A 19,532-nucleotide genomic window follows, 5' to 3' on the forward strand; every position below is an offset into this window, starting at 1 on the left:
AAAATGGATAACAATTAAATTTGTACGCAGTTTAAAAGATACGCAGATTGATTCAACACAAATAATCAAGAATGTTAAACAAATGAGTTAAAGGTACTACGAATAATCAAACCAGTCGTAACGTTATGGTCCAACTTGAACATGGATTGGACAGTAGTTTCTGCCCTCGGGTGAGTCTCGGGATCGAGGCCAATCAAGAACGAAGAACAAAAATAAGGTAAAGACTTTTCAATAGCTAGAAAGCTTAGAAATAACTCTCTATTGCCTTGAAATGCGTGTTACAATCTCTCTATTAAAAAAAAACTTTCCCTTTATATAGTAGGGGAGTTTTAATCCTAGTACAATTCTAAAAAAAGGTAAAAATTCCCCTTGTACGCCAATTACTGATACACTACCAACATCAGACGAAATTTGCGTTGTGATATCCGATTGGGCAAGAATACACGACCCTCTGTTAGTTGTATGCAACCGTTTGTAATGCTTTCCGAGGTCTCGGAGCTCATTCCAGGTTTGGGGGTGTTGCATCGTCAGGTCTGATGACGAGTATCCCATTTTTAGCCTCGATTCAAAGAGTTCACGAATTCGGTCTCTATCTCATATATTCATACTTCTTAGTTCATCGAAAACTCGGGGTGTGTAATGACTACGAGTTTTACCCGTATAACAAGTGTATGGTTCAATTTTTCTAGTAAACCTTTTTCTTGGAAATATTATTTTTTTTTTTGGAAAAATTAATTAAAAGAAGAAATAAAACACCCTACAGAGCCACAGATATTATCTGGAGTAAATTAATATCTTCTCTTCCGTTAATCTAGCAACACCCAGTCACCCACTTAATCCACCCCCCTCCGCTAACCCCACCCCGTTGTGTTAAATTTTCTTACTATTTCTGATTTCTGATGCTATCTCATTCTACTCTCCTTTCCTTTTTCTTTCTCACTGTCTGCGTACTTTCTCAATCCACCATTTTCAATTCCTTCACAGATCTGACCCGTTTAACCAGATCGGAGCCCCGAGTAAAGCCTTCTCCAGATGGAGGCGGCGCTGGAGTTGGCGCGTGCAAAGGACACGAAGTCTCGAATGGCGGGAGTAGAACATCTCCACACACTTCTAGAAGCTTCGCGAAAAACCCTATCGTCTTCCGAAGTCACTTCGCTCGTCGACGTCTGCTTAGATCTCTTAAAAGACAACAATTTTAGGGTTTCTCAAGGCGCTCTTATGTCACTTGCTTCGGCTGCTGTTCTCTCTGGTGAATACTTCAAGCTTCACTTCAATGCGCTCTTGCCAGCTGTTGTGGAACGATTGGGCGATGCAAAACAGCCCGTTAGAGATGCTGCGAGGCGGTTATTGCTTACCTTAATGGAGGTAATTGCATTTCGCACGGTTGCATTACTGGAATTTTGATCAATTTTTGTTTTGTTTTTACCTTTCTTAACTTTATTCAAATTTATTGAGGTAGAGTGTTTTCTTCTTCCGAAGAATTAACTCTAATAGCTCATCCAACCGCTTAAACTAAAAATAGCCGGCAAATGTATAATGTATGTATAATTCATGTATAATATGTGTATAACTAGATATAATCAGTGTATGTATAATTCATGTATACCGACTAGAAAAAGTAAACGATGAATCTGACCGGCTATCTGGACAAAGATCCCTTTTTTGTGGCTGAATTTATGTTAATTTGTGTATGTTTTAAAATACCGGAGTGTATATGAAATTGTATAATGTTTCGGGATTGTTTCGAGTAATTTACTACTTATTCATTCCAATTTATGTCCGTTTGCGTCAGCATCGAGTTTAAGAAAGAAAGAAAGACTTTTAAAACTTTTGGTCTTAAACATGCCATAACATTTGCGTGGCTACAAAACTTTCTAATTAAGGGTAAAATAAGAAGTTTAAAGTTATATTATTTTCAAATATTGAGGTGAAAGTTTTGTTTTTTGGCTGAATTGAGGTTAAATATTTGAAGGAGACCAAAAGTGCTCAAGAGTGTATACTTAAGGGACTATTTTAAACCTCCCCCAAAGATAAGGAACTGATTTTGTCATGTTCTTTAACTAAGAAGTGTATCATGTGGCTATAAGAACATTCTCATTAAGGTTAAAATAGGATGTTCAAAGTTAAATTGTTTCTAAATATAGAAATGTTTTATTTTTTTTTCTTTTATTGAGGTGAAAGTTCTGTTTTTGCCTTAATTGATTTTAATTTGTGAATATTTGAAAGACAGGAGTGTATGTGCAAGTTAAATTTAAGCGCCAGAGTTTGTTAAATATTTGAAGGAGACCAACAAATGCTCGCTTTGACCAAAACTGCTCAAGAGTGTATACTTAAGGGACTATCTTAAACTTATCCCAAAGATGAGGAGTTGATTTAGTGATTTTTGTCATGTTCTTTAACTAAGAAGTTTATCAAAAGATAGTCTGTTTGTTAACTGGAATTTGATCTTCTTTTTGTTTTTGGCTTAATTGATGTTAATTTGAGTGTGATATTGAAATTAAGGAGTGTATATGCAATTGTATAATGTTACAAGGTTGTTTAGTAATTTACTATTCCCTCGGTCCTAATTTATGTGGTGGTTTTTGATGGAGCACAGAGTTTAAGAAAGAAAGATACTAAAAATTTGTGTGGTCACAAATTATCTCATCAAGGGTGAAATGAGCATTTTAAAGTTAAAATTATTTTTAAATATAGAAAAGTGTTATTGTTTTTGGATAGACTAAAAAAGGTCTGCCACATAAGTTGAATCAGAGGGAGTAATTAATAAGGGTGGGTTCAAATGATGGTTGGAATTTCTTTTTTGGCGAACTTTCTTTTGTGAATTGATGTTAATTTGTGTATGTTTATATTATATGAGGGGCTTAAGTGTATGGTATTGATATACAGGGGTCTATTTGCAATTGAGTCATATTACATAGGCATTTAATTAATAGGGGTTGGTTCAATTACTGGCTTGGAATTTCTTTGTTTTGTTCTTTTCTTTTTTCTTGGTTGGGAGGAAAAAGATTTGGTGGTTGATGGTTGTTGAGCTGAAATATGTGAAGAGAGAAAGGATAAGAAAACTGATTCTATGTTCAAAAAGGGAAAACAAATTGTATGTTTCCAAGGAACATTGCAGTTTTCAAGAACCACAATTTAAGCTGCATCAATACAGTTTCAATCTCAATAGCCTCACTGTCCATATGGAACTTCCCTAGTTCTTGGGAACTTTATGAAAAAAAGAAACAAAAATTTGTATGGCTGATTCTTTTTAGTAGTGAAAAATTAAGTTAAGATGATCAGAGTAAAAAGTTCAAGATATATGTTGTGTATTCATATTCCTCCCATGTGCTCGCACAAACGCGCACAAATGAAAAGAGAGAGAGAGAGAACGGTGCTACACACTACAGTTGATTCTTCTATAATTTGGAATGTTAATATCATAGTAATTACAAGTTTTGTTACGTATCACCTTTCTTGATCATATGACCAACTCTAAATGATCTGTAATGCAAACAAACCTTTTCAAAATTATCGTATATGTTCTCATAATGGAAAAGCTAATGTTGTATGTATAATACAACAACAACGACATACTCAGTGTAATTCCACAAGTGGGGTCTGGGGAGCGTAGAGAGTACGCAACCTTACCCTTACCTTGTGCAGGTAAAGATGTTGTTTCCGATAGAGGAAACATGCATAATCACAACAGTATAGAAAAAAGATATGCAACAGTGAAAAAGTCAAATAAGGAGTAACAACAACAAAAGATAATAGTAAAACTAAAAATACAACATTGTCAGATAGTAATAGAAATCTAGGCAATATGGAAATGACACCACCACTACTACTAGTATACTACTGGGATGACAGGATGTATGTTTGCCTTATCAAAAAAATTGTTTGTATGTGTAAATACATTTTTTCTCCAACTAAAGTACTTCACACCTTGAGGGGATTTTTGGACCACTAGTTCATTTATTTATTTGTTTTTTTCTTCCGAGTTTTGCTGTGGAATATACTTAGTAATGAGAAATTCAAACTATATGGTGATGTTTGATTAGGCACGGAGTTTAAGAAAGAATATTTTTGAAACTTGTGGTTTTAAAACAAGGCATAGAAATTTTTGTGGCCATAAATCATGTAATTAAGGTAAAATGAGAAGTTTAAAGTTAAATTGTTCCTAAATAAGGAAGTATGACATTCTTTTGCGACATACTAAAAAGAGAAGTACGGCACATAATTTGGGACAAAGGGAGTATTAGATATTTCGTCACTCGTATGTTAGTTACATGAGCATCACAAATCATTTAATCTCCTTTCTAATTTTTTGGGTATGATGAGGGCAAAAAACTATAAAGTGATTTGGCTGATTGTTATATTCTCACCAGGTTTCTTCACCAACAATTATAGTTGAGAGAGCTGGGTCTTGTGCTTGGATGCACAAAAGCTTTAAAGTTCGAGAAGAATTTGCTCGTACTCTTACATCGGCAATTGGTCTTTTTGCATCGACTGAGTTGCCCCTTCAACGGGCTATTCTTCCTCCCGTATGTTAATAGATATATTTATTTTAATATCATTTACTAGCACATATATAGCTAAACATGGGATGGGTTTTCATTTGTAAATAAAAAATTTCTAAACATACTTTTTCTTTGCTGCTATCATCAGATTTTGCAAATGTTGAATGATCCTAATCATGGAGTTAGGGAAGCAGCCATATCATGTATTGAGGTAGTTAAACTGCTATCGTTTCTCAATTTCCTGTGTTTGGTCAAATTGCTTTTCTTAATTAGTCTTCAGTGCCTTGACAAACCAATTATTATGTCATTAACAGGCTACTCTTCCTTTCCCGAAAGAAGAAACCCAGACTACTCTTCTCATTTTCTTTTGTTTGATAATTATCTCCCCATATTTCCTGTTTGCAGGAGATGTATTCAGAGGTTGGACCCCAGTTCCGTGATGAGCTTCAGCGCCATCATCTCCCTTCCATGTTGGTAAGCCTTTAGCTTAGATGATCTCATTCTAGCAAATAGATTCTTTTCTTGAACATCCTGCATGGTGTGTGGTAAACTGAGTTTCTTCCAACTTTAGCTTGTACTTTACTTGGTCAATAGAAGGTGATGTGGTAAACAAAAGTTCTGCTCAATGTTTGTTTTGACTTGTTTACTGACTGCAGCTAAAAGATATTAATGCCAGACTTGAGAAGATTGAGCCTAAAAGTCGATCTACTGATGGAATCTCAAGTAATTATTCAACTGGTGAGGTGAGATCTGCTAGCCTTAATTCCAAGAAAAGCAGTCCTAAGGCAAAGCGTTCAACAAGAGAGGTTTCTCTCTTTGGAGGTATGTATATGCACTATTATCACAATTAAACTTTTATGTCATGTTAAAGCTTATTTTAGCATCCAGTTACCATGTTATTGGACTAAATGTTTCCAAGATTGCGTTAATCGGCCTTTACTGTTGTTTGTTGCATGTCCTATGAGCGTATTCTTTTTGGTTTAAGGGTTATGACTGAGCAGAAGACGGGGAAGGGGGGAGGGAAGGAAAAGAGTGCTTGTGCAGCATGTTTATGAGCATAGAATAATGTTCTCCTTGTTATGAGATTGTGAGATTATTTGTCTGTGAACAATTTTTGCGACAAATGTTAATTTGAGCAAAAAAATAAAATGGAACAGAAGGGAGACATTATGCAATCAAATAATGCAAATGAATAGTCTATGATTTTTACATGTTAATATGAATTTAGTTTGATCTCTGTTCTTGTGCAGGGGATAGTGATATTACAGAAAAGCCTGTCGATCCAATTAAAGTGTATTCAGAAAAGGAACTGATAAGGGAATTCGAGAATGTTGCCTCTACCCTTGTACCAGAGAAAGATTGGTCTATCCGTATCGCCGCTATGCAGAGAGTTGAAGCGCTTTTTATTGGAGGTATTTTACCAGCTTTGCACGTTCACATAAATACATAATGACCTTTCCCTTCCTTTGTTGAAATAATGTGTAACACTTCCATATGTTCTTTTACTGGCATCTTCTTATGTTGTGTCCTTACGTGCGTAAGACAGTGCAATTGGTAATGCATGTTATCTTTTATTCTGTTCCATTAGGTGCAGCTGATTATCCTTGCTTTCGTGGGCTTCTAAAGCAACTTGTTGGCCCTTTGAGCACACAGTTATCTGATAGGAGATCCAGCATAATAAAACAGGTTTGATTTCATAACACTGGCTACTTCTTGATGTTGTCATATATTTTGCTTCTGCCTATGAGATACTTTTTCTGAGATGTGCCCTATGAGATACTTTTACTGATAAGTATGTGCCCTATGAGATACTTGTTCTTTTTATTTCTAGTTTGCTGAACTATGCTGTGCCACATTTATTAGCCTGACTTTCATTTACCATGATGCACCTGTCTTAAATGTGTTGGGGTTACCTCCTTATGGACCAGTCAGATACAATGAAAACCTAGTAGAAGTTGATTTTATATTCCTATTCCCGTATCCTAGTCCATTAATATAGCCGCCAATGGCTTACTAAAATAAAAGAAATACCCTGCTAATGCCTTATATATCACAGGAATTTGTCATTTCATTTGCTTCTTTTGTTTTTCAGAAATAGTCCTCTAAAAGCTGTATTCTTAGTTTAATATGTGAGACATCTCAATTATGCAGAGAGCACCTCCAAGTTGATGTAAATGCAGAGAGCACCTAAGCTGAAAATTGGGTTTATATAATCCTTTCCTCCTTTCAGCTTGAAACCAGAATTTTTTAAACAGTTATGATCAAATAAGTCGGAGCATGACGCCCGATTCATTTAATTGAGCACTGTGAAGTCTATATGGACATGATATTGAAGTTTCTTTTAGCATGTGTTGCTCTATGTAGCCAACACTAATTACCGTCTAGTTCCATCCTTTCGGGTTTCTGTTCTAGGAAGTACTTGCACATTTACAGAGGCCTCAAAGGAGTCAAAGAAACTCTCCCCTTTCTTTTTCTGTTGCATTTATTCAGGGGCTAGAGCTACACCTAGGCATGCAACGGTTACATCTCTAATGCATTTTGACTACATTTCTTGTCTCAGATAGAAAGAGCAGTAAATTTTCACTGAAATTTGAGAAACCAATTTAGTGAAAAATGAAAAAAGGATCTGCTAAAAGTAAAGTGGGGTAGACAACTAGACATTCTACTTTGGTCGTTATTGAGTAGAAAGGTGGAAAAAAGAAGATTTGAGCACTGTGTAAGTTTCTCAAATATGTCTTCAATATGGATGCATATACACCTGCATGTTTTTACCATGCAGGCAAGGTGCTTGTTTAACTGCATGCCTTTTGCTTATTGGTGATGTATTAGCTTAAACTTCCGTTTCATTCTGGATTTCTGTGCATCAACATTTACAATGTTCTGAGTTCTTACTTATTCAAGAAAAGTTCTGAGTTCTGACACTCATGAAGGCTAATCCACCGTCTTATGTGAATGGTAGGCATGTCACTTACTGAACTTCTTATCAAAAGAGCTGTTGGGAGATTTTGAGGCATGTGCTGAGATGTTCATTCCGGTGAGAACAAGTTATATAGTTATCCATGTGCTTATACTTATCATTTTATTAGGGAGAAAGGATTACATTTGCTCTAACTTGCGCAAGGTTATGACATCCTCATTGAACTTCAGGTTCTTTTCAAGCTTGTTGTGATAACTGTTCTTGTAATTGCAGAATCTGCTGATAACTGCATAAAGACGGTAATGCTTTATGTGATTCTTGAATCTGTTTTCTGGCCCGTACGTACAGTATCTATCAATCATTTGCTGTTTTTTTTTTTTTCATTTCAGATGTTGCGCAACTGCAAAGTTGGTCGAGCACTTCCTCGTATAGCTGATTCTGCAAAGAATGACAGAAATGCAGTACTTCGTGCAAGGTTTGATACTACTTCTAGCTGACAGATCTTAATTTTGTATTTAATTGCACCCAAGGATGTGATCTAGTGGTCAATGAAGTGGGTTGAGAACCATGAGGGTTTAGGTTCAAATCTCAGCCGAGGCAAACACACTAGGTGATTTCCTTGCATCTGTCCAATCCTTGGTAGATAGAGTTACCTTGTACTTGGGAGGTAGCAGGTATCCCGTGGAATTAGTCGAGGTGTGCGTAAGCTAGCCCGGACACCACGGTTATAAAAAAATGATTTTGTATTAATTCTCTACAGTGCTGTTCCATCTTCTGATTATGTTCGATGACAGATGCTGTGAGTATGCACTTCTGATCCTTGAACATTGGCCTGATGCATCTGAGGTACAACGTTCGGCTGAGCTTTATGAAGACCTTATAAAATGTTGTGTTGCTGATGCAATGAGTGAGGTATGAATGTTAAACTCTGAGTATCATATTTTTACAGATTTTGAATAATTATCTGCATGTATACCTTGCATTCCCCCCCCCCCCCCCCCCCCACAAACCCCTGAAATTCGATTCAAGATCTCTTGTTGGCAATTCTTATCACTTAGCTTTAACAACAGGTACGATCAACTGCAAGAACTTTGTACAAAATGTTTGCAAGAACTTGGCCAGAACGTTCGAGGCGTTTGTTTATGTCCTTTGATCCTGCTATCCAAAGGGTACTGTCTTTTCTCTTCTAAATTGCTCCTAGCATCCTTCCAGGACAGATAATTGTCATATACTCCAGATTAGTCTTCAAGGGCGATGTTGTGGACTAAAGTTGATCTTTTTTGCAGATCATAAATGAGGAAGATGGTGGTATGCATAAACGACATGCTTCTCCCTCTGTTCGAGAAAGGAGTTCACAGTTCTCACTTGCTTCTCAAACATCTGCTTCTTCACATCTACCAGGTTATGGAACGTCTGCAATAGTTGCCATGGATAGAAGTGCTAATTTGTCTTCAGGGACGTCCTTGTCCTCTGGGCTGCTTTTGCCACAAGCAAAGCCTGTGGGAGTGGAACGTAGCCTGGAAAGTGTACTACATGCCAGTAAACAGAAAGTTTCTGCTATAGAAAACCTGCTCAAAGGGCTAGATGTATCTGAGAAAAGTCGCTCCTCTAGTTTGGATCTAGGTGATTGTTTCCTCTTCCATTATTCTTCTGCATCCTGAAACTTGATGTGTTAAGTAATTACTGATTTGATGAAGAAAAGCTTGATGTGTTTAATTAATTATTGACACCGTGAAAGGTCATCTGCATGCAGTTTGATGATTCTGCTAAAAATACATTTGAACTACTACTGTAACTTTTGAGTTTTTATTGAACAGCTTAAAATGTTCTTATATTTGTCCCCTAGTGCAGGAGTTGATCCGCCCTCATCCCGTGATCCACCATTCCCTCTTGCTGTTCCTGCATCAACTAGTGTTACTAATGCTTTACTGGTTGATGCACCATCTGCTATGACTAAAGGAAATAATCGCAATGGTGGGTTGGTTTTGTCTGATATCATCACTCGGATCCAGGCCTCAAAGGATTCAGCTAAAGCATCATGTCGAAGTAGTACGGATCATGAGTCTTTTTCTGCACTCAACTCCTACACTGCAAGAAGAGCTTCGGAGAAACCACAGGATAGAGGACTTGTTGAAGAGAATGCTGAGCTGAGAGACATTAGGCGGTTTACGAACTCTCGTGTTGACAGACAATACTTAGAGACACCGTACAGAGATGCTAACTTTAGGGACTCCCATAATAATCATGTTCCCAATTTTCAACGTCCTCTCTTAAAAAAGAATGCCGCAGGAAGAATGTCAGCTAGCAGGAGGAGGAGCTTTGATGACAGTCAGCTTCCACTAGGAGATGTATCAAGTTATGTGGATGGTCCAGCTTCACTAAATGATGCATTAAGTGAGGGTCTCAGTTCTACTTCAGATTGGAAAGCCAGGGTTTCTGCATTCAGCTATCTCCGGTCTTTGCTACAGCAGGGCCCTAGAGGTATTCAAGAAATAACTCAGAGTTTTGAGAAGGTTATGAAATTGTTTTTCCAGCATCTTGATGATCCCCATCATAAAGTCGCACAGGCAGCACTTTCAACCCTTGCAGATCTTATTCCTGCTTGCAGAAAGCCATTTGAAAGTTATGTAGAGAGGATCTTGCCACATGTTTTCTCACGGTTAATTGATCCCAAGGAATTGGTGAGGCAGCCCTGCTCAACTACCCTTGAAATAGTTAGCAAGACATATGGGATAGATGCCCTTTTGCCAGCTTTGCTCCGTTCATTAGATGAACAGCGGTCCCCAAAGGCTAAACTCGCAGTAATTGAGTTTGCAATTGGCTCATTTAACAAGCATCCTTCAAATTCTGAAGGTGCTGCTAACATTGGCATCCTCAAGTTATGGCTTGCTAAGTTGACACCATTGATCCATGATAAGAATACCAAACTGAAAGAAGCAGCTATTTCGTGCATTATATCAATGTACACACACTTCGACTCGACAGCAGTTCTCAATTTCATTCTTAGCTTATCGGTTGAAGAACAAAATTCCTTAAGACGGGCTCTTAAGAAGTGCACTCCTCGTATAGAAGTGGATTTGATGAATTTCCTGCAGAGCAAGAAAGATAGACAACGTTCTAAGTCTTCTTATGATCCATCTGATGTTGTTGGAACATCATCTGAAGAGGGATATATTGGCACTTCAACAAAGAGTAATCTATTTGGAAGGTATTCTGGGGGTGCAGTTGATTCTGATAGCATCAGAAAGTGGAACTCTCTTCAAGACCCAACCTATATGACCAGATCTACTGGTCAGTTGTCTGATGGTACTCAGGACTTCTATCGTGGTGTGGAAACTGGTTCCAACACTGATCCTCCTGTTTCAAAAGCCAAGGATTTGAAATTTGGGGCCCTTACCACAAGTGAGAACAACGCATTATGGACATTGGAAAGCAAGGATAACAGCTCAAACATAGAACAGACCTCCACTCCTCATCTGGACGGCAATGAGCTAGTTGATAATGGATCTTCATCTAACCTGAGGCCTAATCACCCAAAGCTCTCTGCGCTCAAGATAAATTCAACTCTAGAAACTGGACCAAGCATCCCTCATATTCTTCATTTGGTGAGTTTCTCTTTTTTTTTGGGGGGTTGTGTGGTTCATCTGTGCAGGTCGTGCTATATTGTCACATTTTACTTCCATCATGAAGAATCTTTCAGATGATCTCTCAAGTCTATTTTGTAATAATTAGAGGATAAAAACATTCAGTATTCTTACGCTGCTTTATCTTCCACTTTTGGATAGATTTGCAATGGTAATGATGGAAGTCCTGCTGCTAACAAGCGTGATGCACTTGAACAATTGGTCGAAGCTTCTGTTGTTAATGATCAATCCATCTGGAGCAAGGTATATTTGCCATTGAAATCTGTTCATATTTAGTCAATTAATGTAGATTTTCGGATTCTTAGTGCAAGACCCAAAAAAAAATGCAAGACCCAGGATCATAGCCTAATTCACTGCTTTCCTGTATAGTAGTCGAATCACATTCCAAACGGTTGGAGCTTAATATGTGTTCCTTTGGAATTAGTACTCTGATAAAAGTAAAAAGGATATGGATTTCATGACATGTCATCTTTTGTTTTGTGCAGTACTTCAATCAGATATTAACTGCTGTGCTTGAGGTGTTAGATGATTCTGAGTCATTGACAAGGGAACTTGCCCTATCTCTGATTCTTGAAATGCTGAAGAATCAGGTATGTTGGCTGTCTTTTCAGTGGTCACTTGTGGAATTCCGTCCCCTTGATCATCCTCCCTTTTCTAAACTAAGAGGAGCAGTTGTCTTCTACACATATCTTACCTTTTCTCTTTCCATTATCAATCTGTTGTTCCAGATAAATGCTATGGAGGACTCAGTTGAGATCATAATCGAAAAGCTGCTCCACGTGACCAAGGATGATGTTGCAAAAGTAAACTTCCGCTTGGGCTTGGCTGAAAGTATTGTATTATAACTTTTCGTTTCCCTCTTTGCTTAATGTGTTGTAACATCATTTAGGTTGCGAATGAAGCCGAGAATTGTTTAACTACAATTTTGTCCCAGTACGACCCGTTCAGATGCTTAAGTGTAAGTGCTGGATTGTACTGAGTGAATTATTTCTTTCCTTTGATCATGAGCTGGTCGTTCTTGCATTGTCTTATAGTTGGTATTGCAGGTTATTGTTCCTTTGCTTGTCACCGAAGACGAGAAGACACTTGTAACTTGTATAAACTCGTTGACAAAGGTGATTGATGATTAAGTTTGTTTCAATTCGTCCAACTAGCTTAATTTGGTGTTTTCTTGGCTACATTAAGTTTGCTCTCCTTTTTATCAATTCATCCTTTTCTTCCAGTGTCTTATGTTGTTCTTAGTGTTGAAATCATCCATACATGTACTGTTGGGGGGCAAGGGTTATGTTTTGTTGGCGGCATTCTGTACTACTTTAGACTATCTTGTTGAAATCCAGTCAAAGGAGGAAATTTTCAGCTTTTTTCCTTATTTCCAATGACCTAGGCCATTCAGCATTTACCTCGTCCTTAGCAGTTATGACTTTGTCCTTGTTCTTTGAAGCAGTGTAACAGATTATACGAAAGTTCTCATCTTATTATGCAACTATTAGTTCTAAGCACATGTGCCAACTCATGCGGTACCATCTCATGACTTTACAAGATTTGTTTACTAGGATGTAGTGAAATTATTGGTTTGAAGAGTTTTTAGTGTCAAGGTATAATTGCACCTTGGGGTCTTATTTTGTCATAGAAGTTATGTTTTTCGCTAATATATGCAAGCTCGGAATGCTGTCATTGGTTTCTAATGTGGACTTGTCTCTTTTTTCAGCTTGTTGGGAGACTCTCCCAAGAGGAATTGATGTCTCAGCTGCCTTCATTCTTGCCTTCCCTGTTTGATGCTTTTGGAAACCAGAGTGCTGATGTCCGCAAGGTGAAATTCACTCTTTTCCTGTGCTTTTCAGCTGTTGTATTCAGAGAAGCCGAACGGAGTAGCAGAATTAAAGATATTCAGTAAATATTCATCTGTTTCATTGTATTTTGAAAAGAAAGTAGGAAATGATGCATTCGAGGGTGTGGCCTAGTGGTCAATGAAGTGGGAGGAGTACCATGAGATATCAGGTTTACTAGGTAATTTCTTCCTATCTGCCAGAGCCTTGATGAGCAGAGTTAGCCGGGTGTGCTGGTGGGACATGGCAGGTACCCGGTGGAATATCGAGGTGTGCACAAGCTGGCGTAGGAAGTGATATGTAGCTTCTGTAGTATGTCACTATGTGCATATCTTGCTGGTTTTCTTTACATTGTGGAAAACTGGGAATAACTAGATAGCCTGAAGGGGTACTCCTCTACCTATGAGCTTGTTCTCAATGTATGATAGGTTGCAGGTTGGTGTAGAGAATAGCAAAAGCAATTCTGTTTGAGGGTTGTGCGGAATTAGGGATTCAAACTTAGTAAATAAAAATTGGAACGAATCCTCACGAAGCACTTAACAATAATTTTTGTTCTGAAATTCATTTTAGTTGGCATATATGTGATTTTCAAATTTTCAAACCACGTCTAGGTTTAAAATCACGTCTAGACCAAAAGTATTTTCACGTTTGTAGTTTTACATCTCTAGCTATATTTTGACATACGTAATTTTTCTTGGGTGGCAGACTGTTGTTTTCTGTTTGGTTGACATATACATTATGCTGGGCAAAGCATTTATGCCTTACTTGGAAGGGCTGAACAGTACGCAGTTACGATTGGTGACCATTTATGCAAATCGAATATCACAGGCCAGAACTGGTACTCCGGTAGATGCAGGCCATAGTTAGCTGGTGTAGCCTATTGGGGATTTATTGTAGGTTGATGTGTGTAGTTGAATTTTGTGATTCAATATTTGATGTCTCTTTGTATATCTGTGTGAATGTGTGTAATTTTTTGGTGGGTGAAGTTGTATTCTTTTTATATTTATCCTTTTCTTCTTTTTTTCTTTTCACTTAATTGGTTGGGGAGTTGAAAGAGAGTGGTTTGGGAAGAAATGTGATGTATAACGGTGAACTTTGTGCTCATAGTGAAATGAACAGTTTTTGGAAGATTGTTTATACATTGGAGTAAATCATTGTAACTTGAAACGATACAAGTTCGCAGATATTTTTTTTTTTTTTTTATGGTTTCCCAAGTGTTCGGTACCCACATTGGAGTTTGATTATATCCGGATTTGTATCGCGTAGGGCTCCATTCGGGAGAAGCGTTCCCTACCAAAGATTTTTTCATACCCAAGGTTCGAATCCGAGACCTCTCGTTATAGAAAGAGCAGTCCTATCAGTAGCACAACATTTAACGCTTATTTAGCTTGTTATTACTTGAGATTATTCATCTAGTCGTATTTACGCTGACGCAAAATGGCTGTAGACTGTTGAGCACAGTAAATGTGAACCATTTCGCCATTTCTTAGATATAATAATGGTCAAAAAATTACGTGGCGTGTCCCCCAATGAGATCGGACTTGGTTGAATGTCCTTATAATTAGTGGTATTTAATAAATGGATTTCGCCACTTTCCTTGTGTGCCAAATGACATAATTGCCCCTTCAGCTTCTTTTCCATCTCTTCTTCACCAAGAATGTCATAATTCTTTAATTTTGGAGGCTTACAATTCTTGTTTTGGGTTGGAAATACAAAATTAATGGTTAATTATTGTTGAAATTATTTTGATGTTGATTATTTATGCTTAAATTTTAGTTTGAATACTGATTCAGTGATTTGCTTTAAAAATCTCAAATTCTATTGTTGGTCCTTAGAAAGTGTTAGAAAAAATAAAGTGAATTTTATTTATTTGGTGTTATTTAATTTAATTGATAATTTGTGTTCGTAAATGAAGGATTTATTTTAATTTGAAATTATTTGAAGAAGATTTGGGGTGTATTGATCTAAATTAAAATTGCAAATTCGAAGAATATTTTTCAAAACAAAGACAAATTATTCTAATTGGATAGATTGATAAACAATTTGGCAGATAGGTCAAATGCAGATAACACAAATCATGCCAACCAGGTAGAGTTTGGCTAACAATTTAATAGTTAGGTCGATTGCAAATAACACAAAGTTAGATTAATCTGGCACAGTTGGGCGAACAATTGAATAAGCTCATTATTATGTCAATCGTGTAGAGTGTGAATAATTAACAATATAGATAGAGTAAATATAGCATAAACTTTACCGAACCGGTAGAGAAATCCCTGAAGAGCTGCGCGGGTCTGGAGGGTTTTTTATTTTTATTTTTAAATACATTAAAAAATGGAAAAAATATTTAAAGACCAGCCCCTTATAAAGTCATTCCTATCAATCGCTCAATAATAGGTAAGGTGTGCGGAAGTTGGTCGGACATCTATAAAAAATAAAACTAAAGCTTGATACAGTGCTGGCTTTTCTGAAAACAAAAGATGTACTTGGAAACATGCAATAAATAGTACGCCTCAACGCCCTGCTTTCATCCTTCCCCTCTCCCCATTCGAGAAAAGAACCAATGATTTTGTTCCAAAGCAGTATTCATTTCTCAAGAGTGTGGCGTGGTGATCAATAAAAGAAGAATCACTTTGGCAGATCGGAATTAAATTTTAACTAATGAACATTTAAGGGTGTGATATAGTGGTCAATGAAGTGAGATTTTTTTGTTGAAAAGGCAGGGTTTAAACTCAGAAATAAAATAAGATTAGATAATCTTTTTCATCTGTCTGAGCTTGGTGAGTGTAGTTACTACTTACTCAATAAATGTATTGATACGAGGAAGCAGGTATACCCGGACATTATAGTCATAAAAAATAGTCTAAAACGGAGATTGTAAGGCGTAGAAATCCACAACCCTTTTGTATACGGTGGAAATCGACGGCTCGATTTCACGAGCATCACGACATCTCGAGGGCTTCCAGTGATCGATTCCGAAAATTCTCGACAGTTCGACTTCGAGACAGTATAAGTAATGATCGGCCCCGAGACAATGTGAATTACCGGTCTCGGCGGATCAAGGCGGAGTTCCCAAGGCACGTGCGTATGGCAGGTCAAGTCTAGTGGACTAGCCCAAAAGGCGAATCAAGGCATTAAATGACTGTACCAGCCCCATATCTTTGTAATTAATGCGTTTGTACTATGTTGGGATTCCCCCTCATATATAATTGGGATCCTTATCATTTTGTAAATATTTGTTACTCCATACTAAATATACTTGAACATTCTTTCTGCCCTCTAACATATTCTCTTGATCCCATTACTTCATTTATTGCTCATATTTATTGTGTTCTACTTTAAGTTCATCATTTATTGCTTATTATTGGCCATAAAGAGCCGTCATTAATTTATTTATAGCTGTTAGTCTCCATCGACCACCCTCGATAGCTTCCAGCCGAGCTTCAGACTAGACCCCAAGGCCCTCGAATAGGCAAGCTCGAGGCCCTGATTAACAACGATTTCATTTGGTTAACATCTCGTTTTTAAGCTCTTGCCTCGTTTCTAAGTCTTTCACATAGCATCAACTGCCTAACAACTAACATAAAAATAGATCACATATTTTTAGAACCACTAAATCAAATTTAATTGTTATTACCATTTTCACATTAAACAGTTTGGTGCCCACCGTGGGGCTAAAAATAATAGTGATTATTTTTTTGCTGGTTTAACTACATAATGCAAGTTATCTTTCACACTTTTTCTTGCCCAAGATCTTTGATTTCAGGTCTAAATGTCTGACTCAGTGAACAACAATCTTAAGAACCACAGAGAAAATGGTGTGGATGTTCCAGGTGTTGGTGTACCACCATGAAACACTGAGGATGCATCAAAACCGATTTCCGTGGACGCGGTCTCACACGATGCTCAACACGTCGATGTAAGCTCCCACACTAACATGAACGTGCACCAAGGAGACCAACAAGAAGCTCAGAAAACCTCGGCTAGGGAAGAACGGGAGGTTAGCCTTCACATTATTGTTGAAATGTTGTAGGCACAACAGCTAGCGATTGCTCAGCTGCAAAGTCACCAGAAAACTCCCAGCATGGTAGAGCCGGGGACAGGTCCCCTAGCCGAGCAGGTATCAGAGAGATCAAGCAACAACGGGTCGTTGGCCGACCCCACCATCATAAAAATGCTCGAGGACCTTACAAAGAGGATAGAATCGGGCAAGAAGAAGATAGAAGCCAACGACAAAAAGGTCGAGACCTACAATTCCAGGGTCGACCAAATTTCGGGCGCAATCCCGATCCTGAAAGGTGTGGATTCGAAGAAGTTCATACAAAGGTCGTTCCCAGAGGAAGCGGCTCTAAAACCCATTCCAAAGAAGTTCAAAATGCTAGACCTTTCGAAATACAATTAAACCTCAGACCCCAATGAGCACGTTACTGCTTACACTTGTGCAGTGAAGGGCAACGACCTAAAGGACGACGAGATCGAGTCCGTCTTACTAAAGAAGTTCGAGGAAGCACTCTCGAAAGGGGCCATGATGTGGTATCACAACCTAGCTCCTAACTCCATAGACCCATTTGCCATGCTGGCAGATTCTTTCATAAAGGCACATGCCGATGCCATCAAAGTAGCAACAAGGTAATCCGACGTCTTCAAGATCAAATAGAGGGAGAATGAGATGTTGCGGGAGTTCGTATCTCGTTTCCAAATGGAATGAATAGAGTTACCACTAGTATCCAACGATTGGGCAGTGAAGGCCTTCACTCAAGGTCTGAATGAACGAAGCTCGGTGGCTTCGAAGCAGCTGAAACAGAATCTGGTTGAATATCCTGCCGTGACCTGGTTAGACGTTCACAATCGATATCAATCGAAAATCAGGCTCGAAAATCGAATGGACAATGTCGTGCCATGATATGAGTGATAATGCACGAAGGATAATTCTGTGCCATGATTATGTGAGGTAAAAGCACGAAGGGTGACGCCGTGCCGATATTGTGAGGTAAACGCACGAAGGGTGATGTCATGCCGCACGATGTACAATGTCGTGCCATGATACGAGTGATAATGCATGAAGGATAATTCCGTGCCATGATTATGTGAGGTAAAAGCACGAAGGGTGATGCCGTGCCGATTATATTGATTCGTTTGGTGAGGACGAGAGTAAAAGCACGAAGGGTGATGCCGTGCACTTGTCTTTGACTTCCTTATTCTTGCTTACAATTGAATTTTCGTGTTCCTTTCACTTTTTTACTGAGATTTTGTTTGTACATGATATTTCCCGCAGCCCTTCCCATATTTAACTGCTAGTTTATGTCATTATTACTTGTTGTATGTGATATAACTGCACATGTTTATTTGGTAGTCTTATCCTAGCCTTGTCACTACTTCACCGAGGTTAGGCTAGGAACTTACCAGCACATGGGATCGGTTGTGCTGATACTACATTCTGCACTGTGTGTAGATCCCGATGTTACAGCTTTTGGACCACAGTGAGGTTGCTGCCTTCAGTCCATCAGGCGACCCAAGGTAGTCCTGCAGGTGTCGGCAGGCCTTGGTATCCCCTTCCTATCTAGTTTTTCTTCTGTTCTTTATTATATCAAAGACAGACATGTACCTTTTTTGTTCGTACCCTGTTTGTAATATTCTTAGATAGTCTGTGAGATTGTGACACCAGTTCTGGGTAGCTTATGTTTATGGATTGGTATCGGTATTATTATTAAATTGTTATATTTTATTCTTTCGCTTTATTATTTCCGCTGTTTATATAATATTAATTCACAACTGTTAAAGGATTAAAAATGGAAAAGGTAAAATATTTGGAATGATTGGCTTGCCTAGCTTTCACTAGTAGGCGCCATCACGACTCCCGAGGGTGAAAAATTCGGGTCGTGACAAGTTGGTATTAGAGCTCTAGGTTGCTCAGGCCTCACAATTCACGGACAAACTTAGTAGAGTCCGAGGGATTGGTACAGAGACGTATGTATTTATCCCCCAGAGGCTACAGAGTTAGGAAAAACTTCGCATCTATTCTTTCCTGTCGTGCGACTTGATTTCCCAATGCTAATTGAACTTTCACTCTGTTCTTTCACATATGGTGAGAACATGTACCGCTTCATCAGCCGACCAGCAGGCCGAGCCCCCAGTAGCAGCTCCTGTGAGGGGCAGAGGTCGAGGCCATGCTAGGACCCGAGGTAGAGGTAGGGCTCAGCCCTAACAGTAGCACCAGCGGTGGAGCCTCAGGTTGAGTTTGACGATGAGGTTCCAACCCAGACAATTCCAGCACGACCAACTCAGGTCCCAGAGGGGTTCATCGCCACCCCGGTACTTCAGGATGTTCTGGTTCGTCTAGTGGGCCTTATGGAGAGTGTCGCCCAGTCAGGCTTGCTTCCTGTAGCACCAACTCGAAGGCCTTAGGTTTCAAAAAGCATGCGTTGCACTCTTTTCCTTCGGCCGGGGTTTTATCCCAAAAAGGGTTTTACCGATAAGGTTTTTAACAAGGCAACATTCATATTACCTAAGGAAAACTCAAAATGTATTCAAGGATTCTTTTGCAATCAACCTCGAACTCTGGGGGGCATCCCCCCGGAAGGTCACCTACTCGGAGAAGACAAGATGCGCTAAGTGGGCTCTCGGTAGGAAAATAATGTACCGGGAC

At 38.5% G+C, this 19,532-nt stretch overlaps 1 protein-coding gene across 1 annotated transcript; it reads left to right on the forward strand.

Annotated features, from left to right (window-relative positions):
• Positions 1-890: 890 nt before the first annotated feature.
• Positions 891-14,057, forward strand: LOC107821432 (CLIP-associated protein-like). The gene is made up of 21 exons (XM_016647868.2): positions 891-1,365; positions 4,371-4,526; positions 4,651-4,713; positions 4,908-4,976; positions 5,159-5,324; positions 5,753-5,914; positions 6,091-6,188; positions 7,462-7,536; positions 7,650-7,718; positions 7,809-7,894; positions 8,214-8,331; positions 8,490-8,588; positions 8,706-9,042; positions 9,271-11,024; positions 11,205-11,306; positions 11,549-11,653; positions 11,792-11,866; positions 11,953-12,021; positions 12,110-12,178; positions 12,772-12,873; positions 13,595-14,057. The coding sequence occupies exons 1-21, from the start codon at positions 1,033-1,035 to the stop codon at positions 13,754-13,756; spliced, it is 4,269 nt and encodes a 1,422-aa protein (XP_016503354.2). The 5' UTR covers positions 891-1,032; the 3' UTR covers positions 13,757-14,057.
• Positions 14,058-19,532: the final 5,475 nt, after the last annotated feature.

The sequence above is a fragment of the Nicotiana tabacum genome, chromosome 3 (assembly GCF_000715075.1).
Source record: "Nicotiana tabacum cultivar K326 chromosome 3, ASM71507v2, whole genome shotgun sequence".
Classification (NCBI taxonomy): domain Eukaryota; kingdom Viridiplantae; phylum Streptophyta; class Magnoliopsida; order Solanales; family Solanaceae; genus Nicotiana; species Nicotiana tabacum.

Excerpts from the sequence above, each read along its gene's own strand:
- LOC107821432 (XM_016647868.2), top strand. The coding sequence starts at position 1,033 with ATGGAGGCGGCGCTGGAGTTGGCGCGTGCAAAGGACACGAAGTCTCGA. Across the intron at positions 4,714-4,907 it reads CAGCCATATCATGTATTGAG|GAGATGTATTCAGAGGTTGG; the intron begins GTAGTTAAACTG and ends TCCTGTTTGCAG. Across the intron at positions 6,189-7,461 it reads GATCCAGCATAATAAAACAG|GCATGTCACTTACTGAACTT; the intron begins GTTTGATTTCAT and ends TGTGAATGGTAG.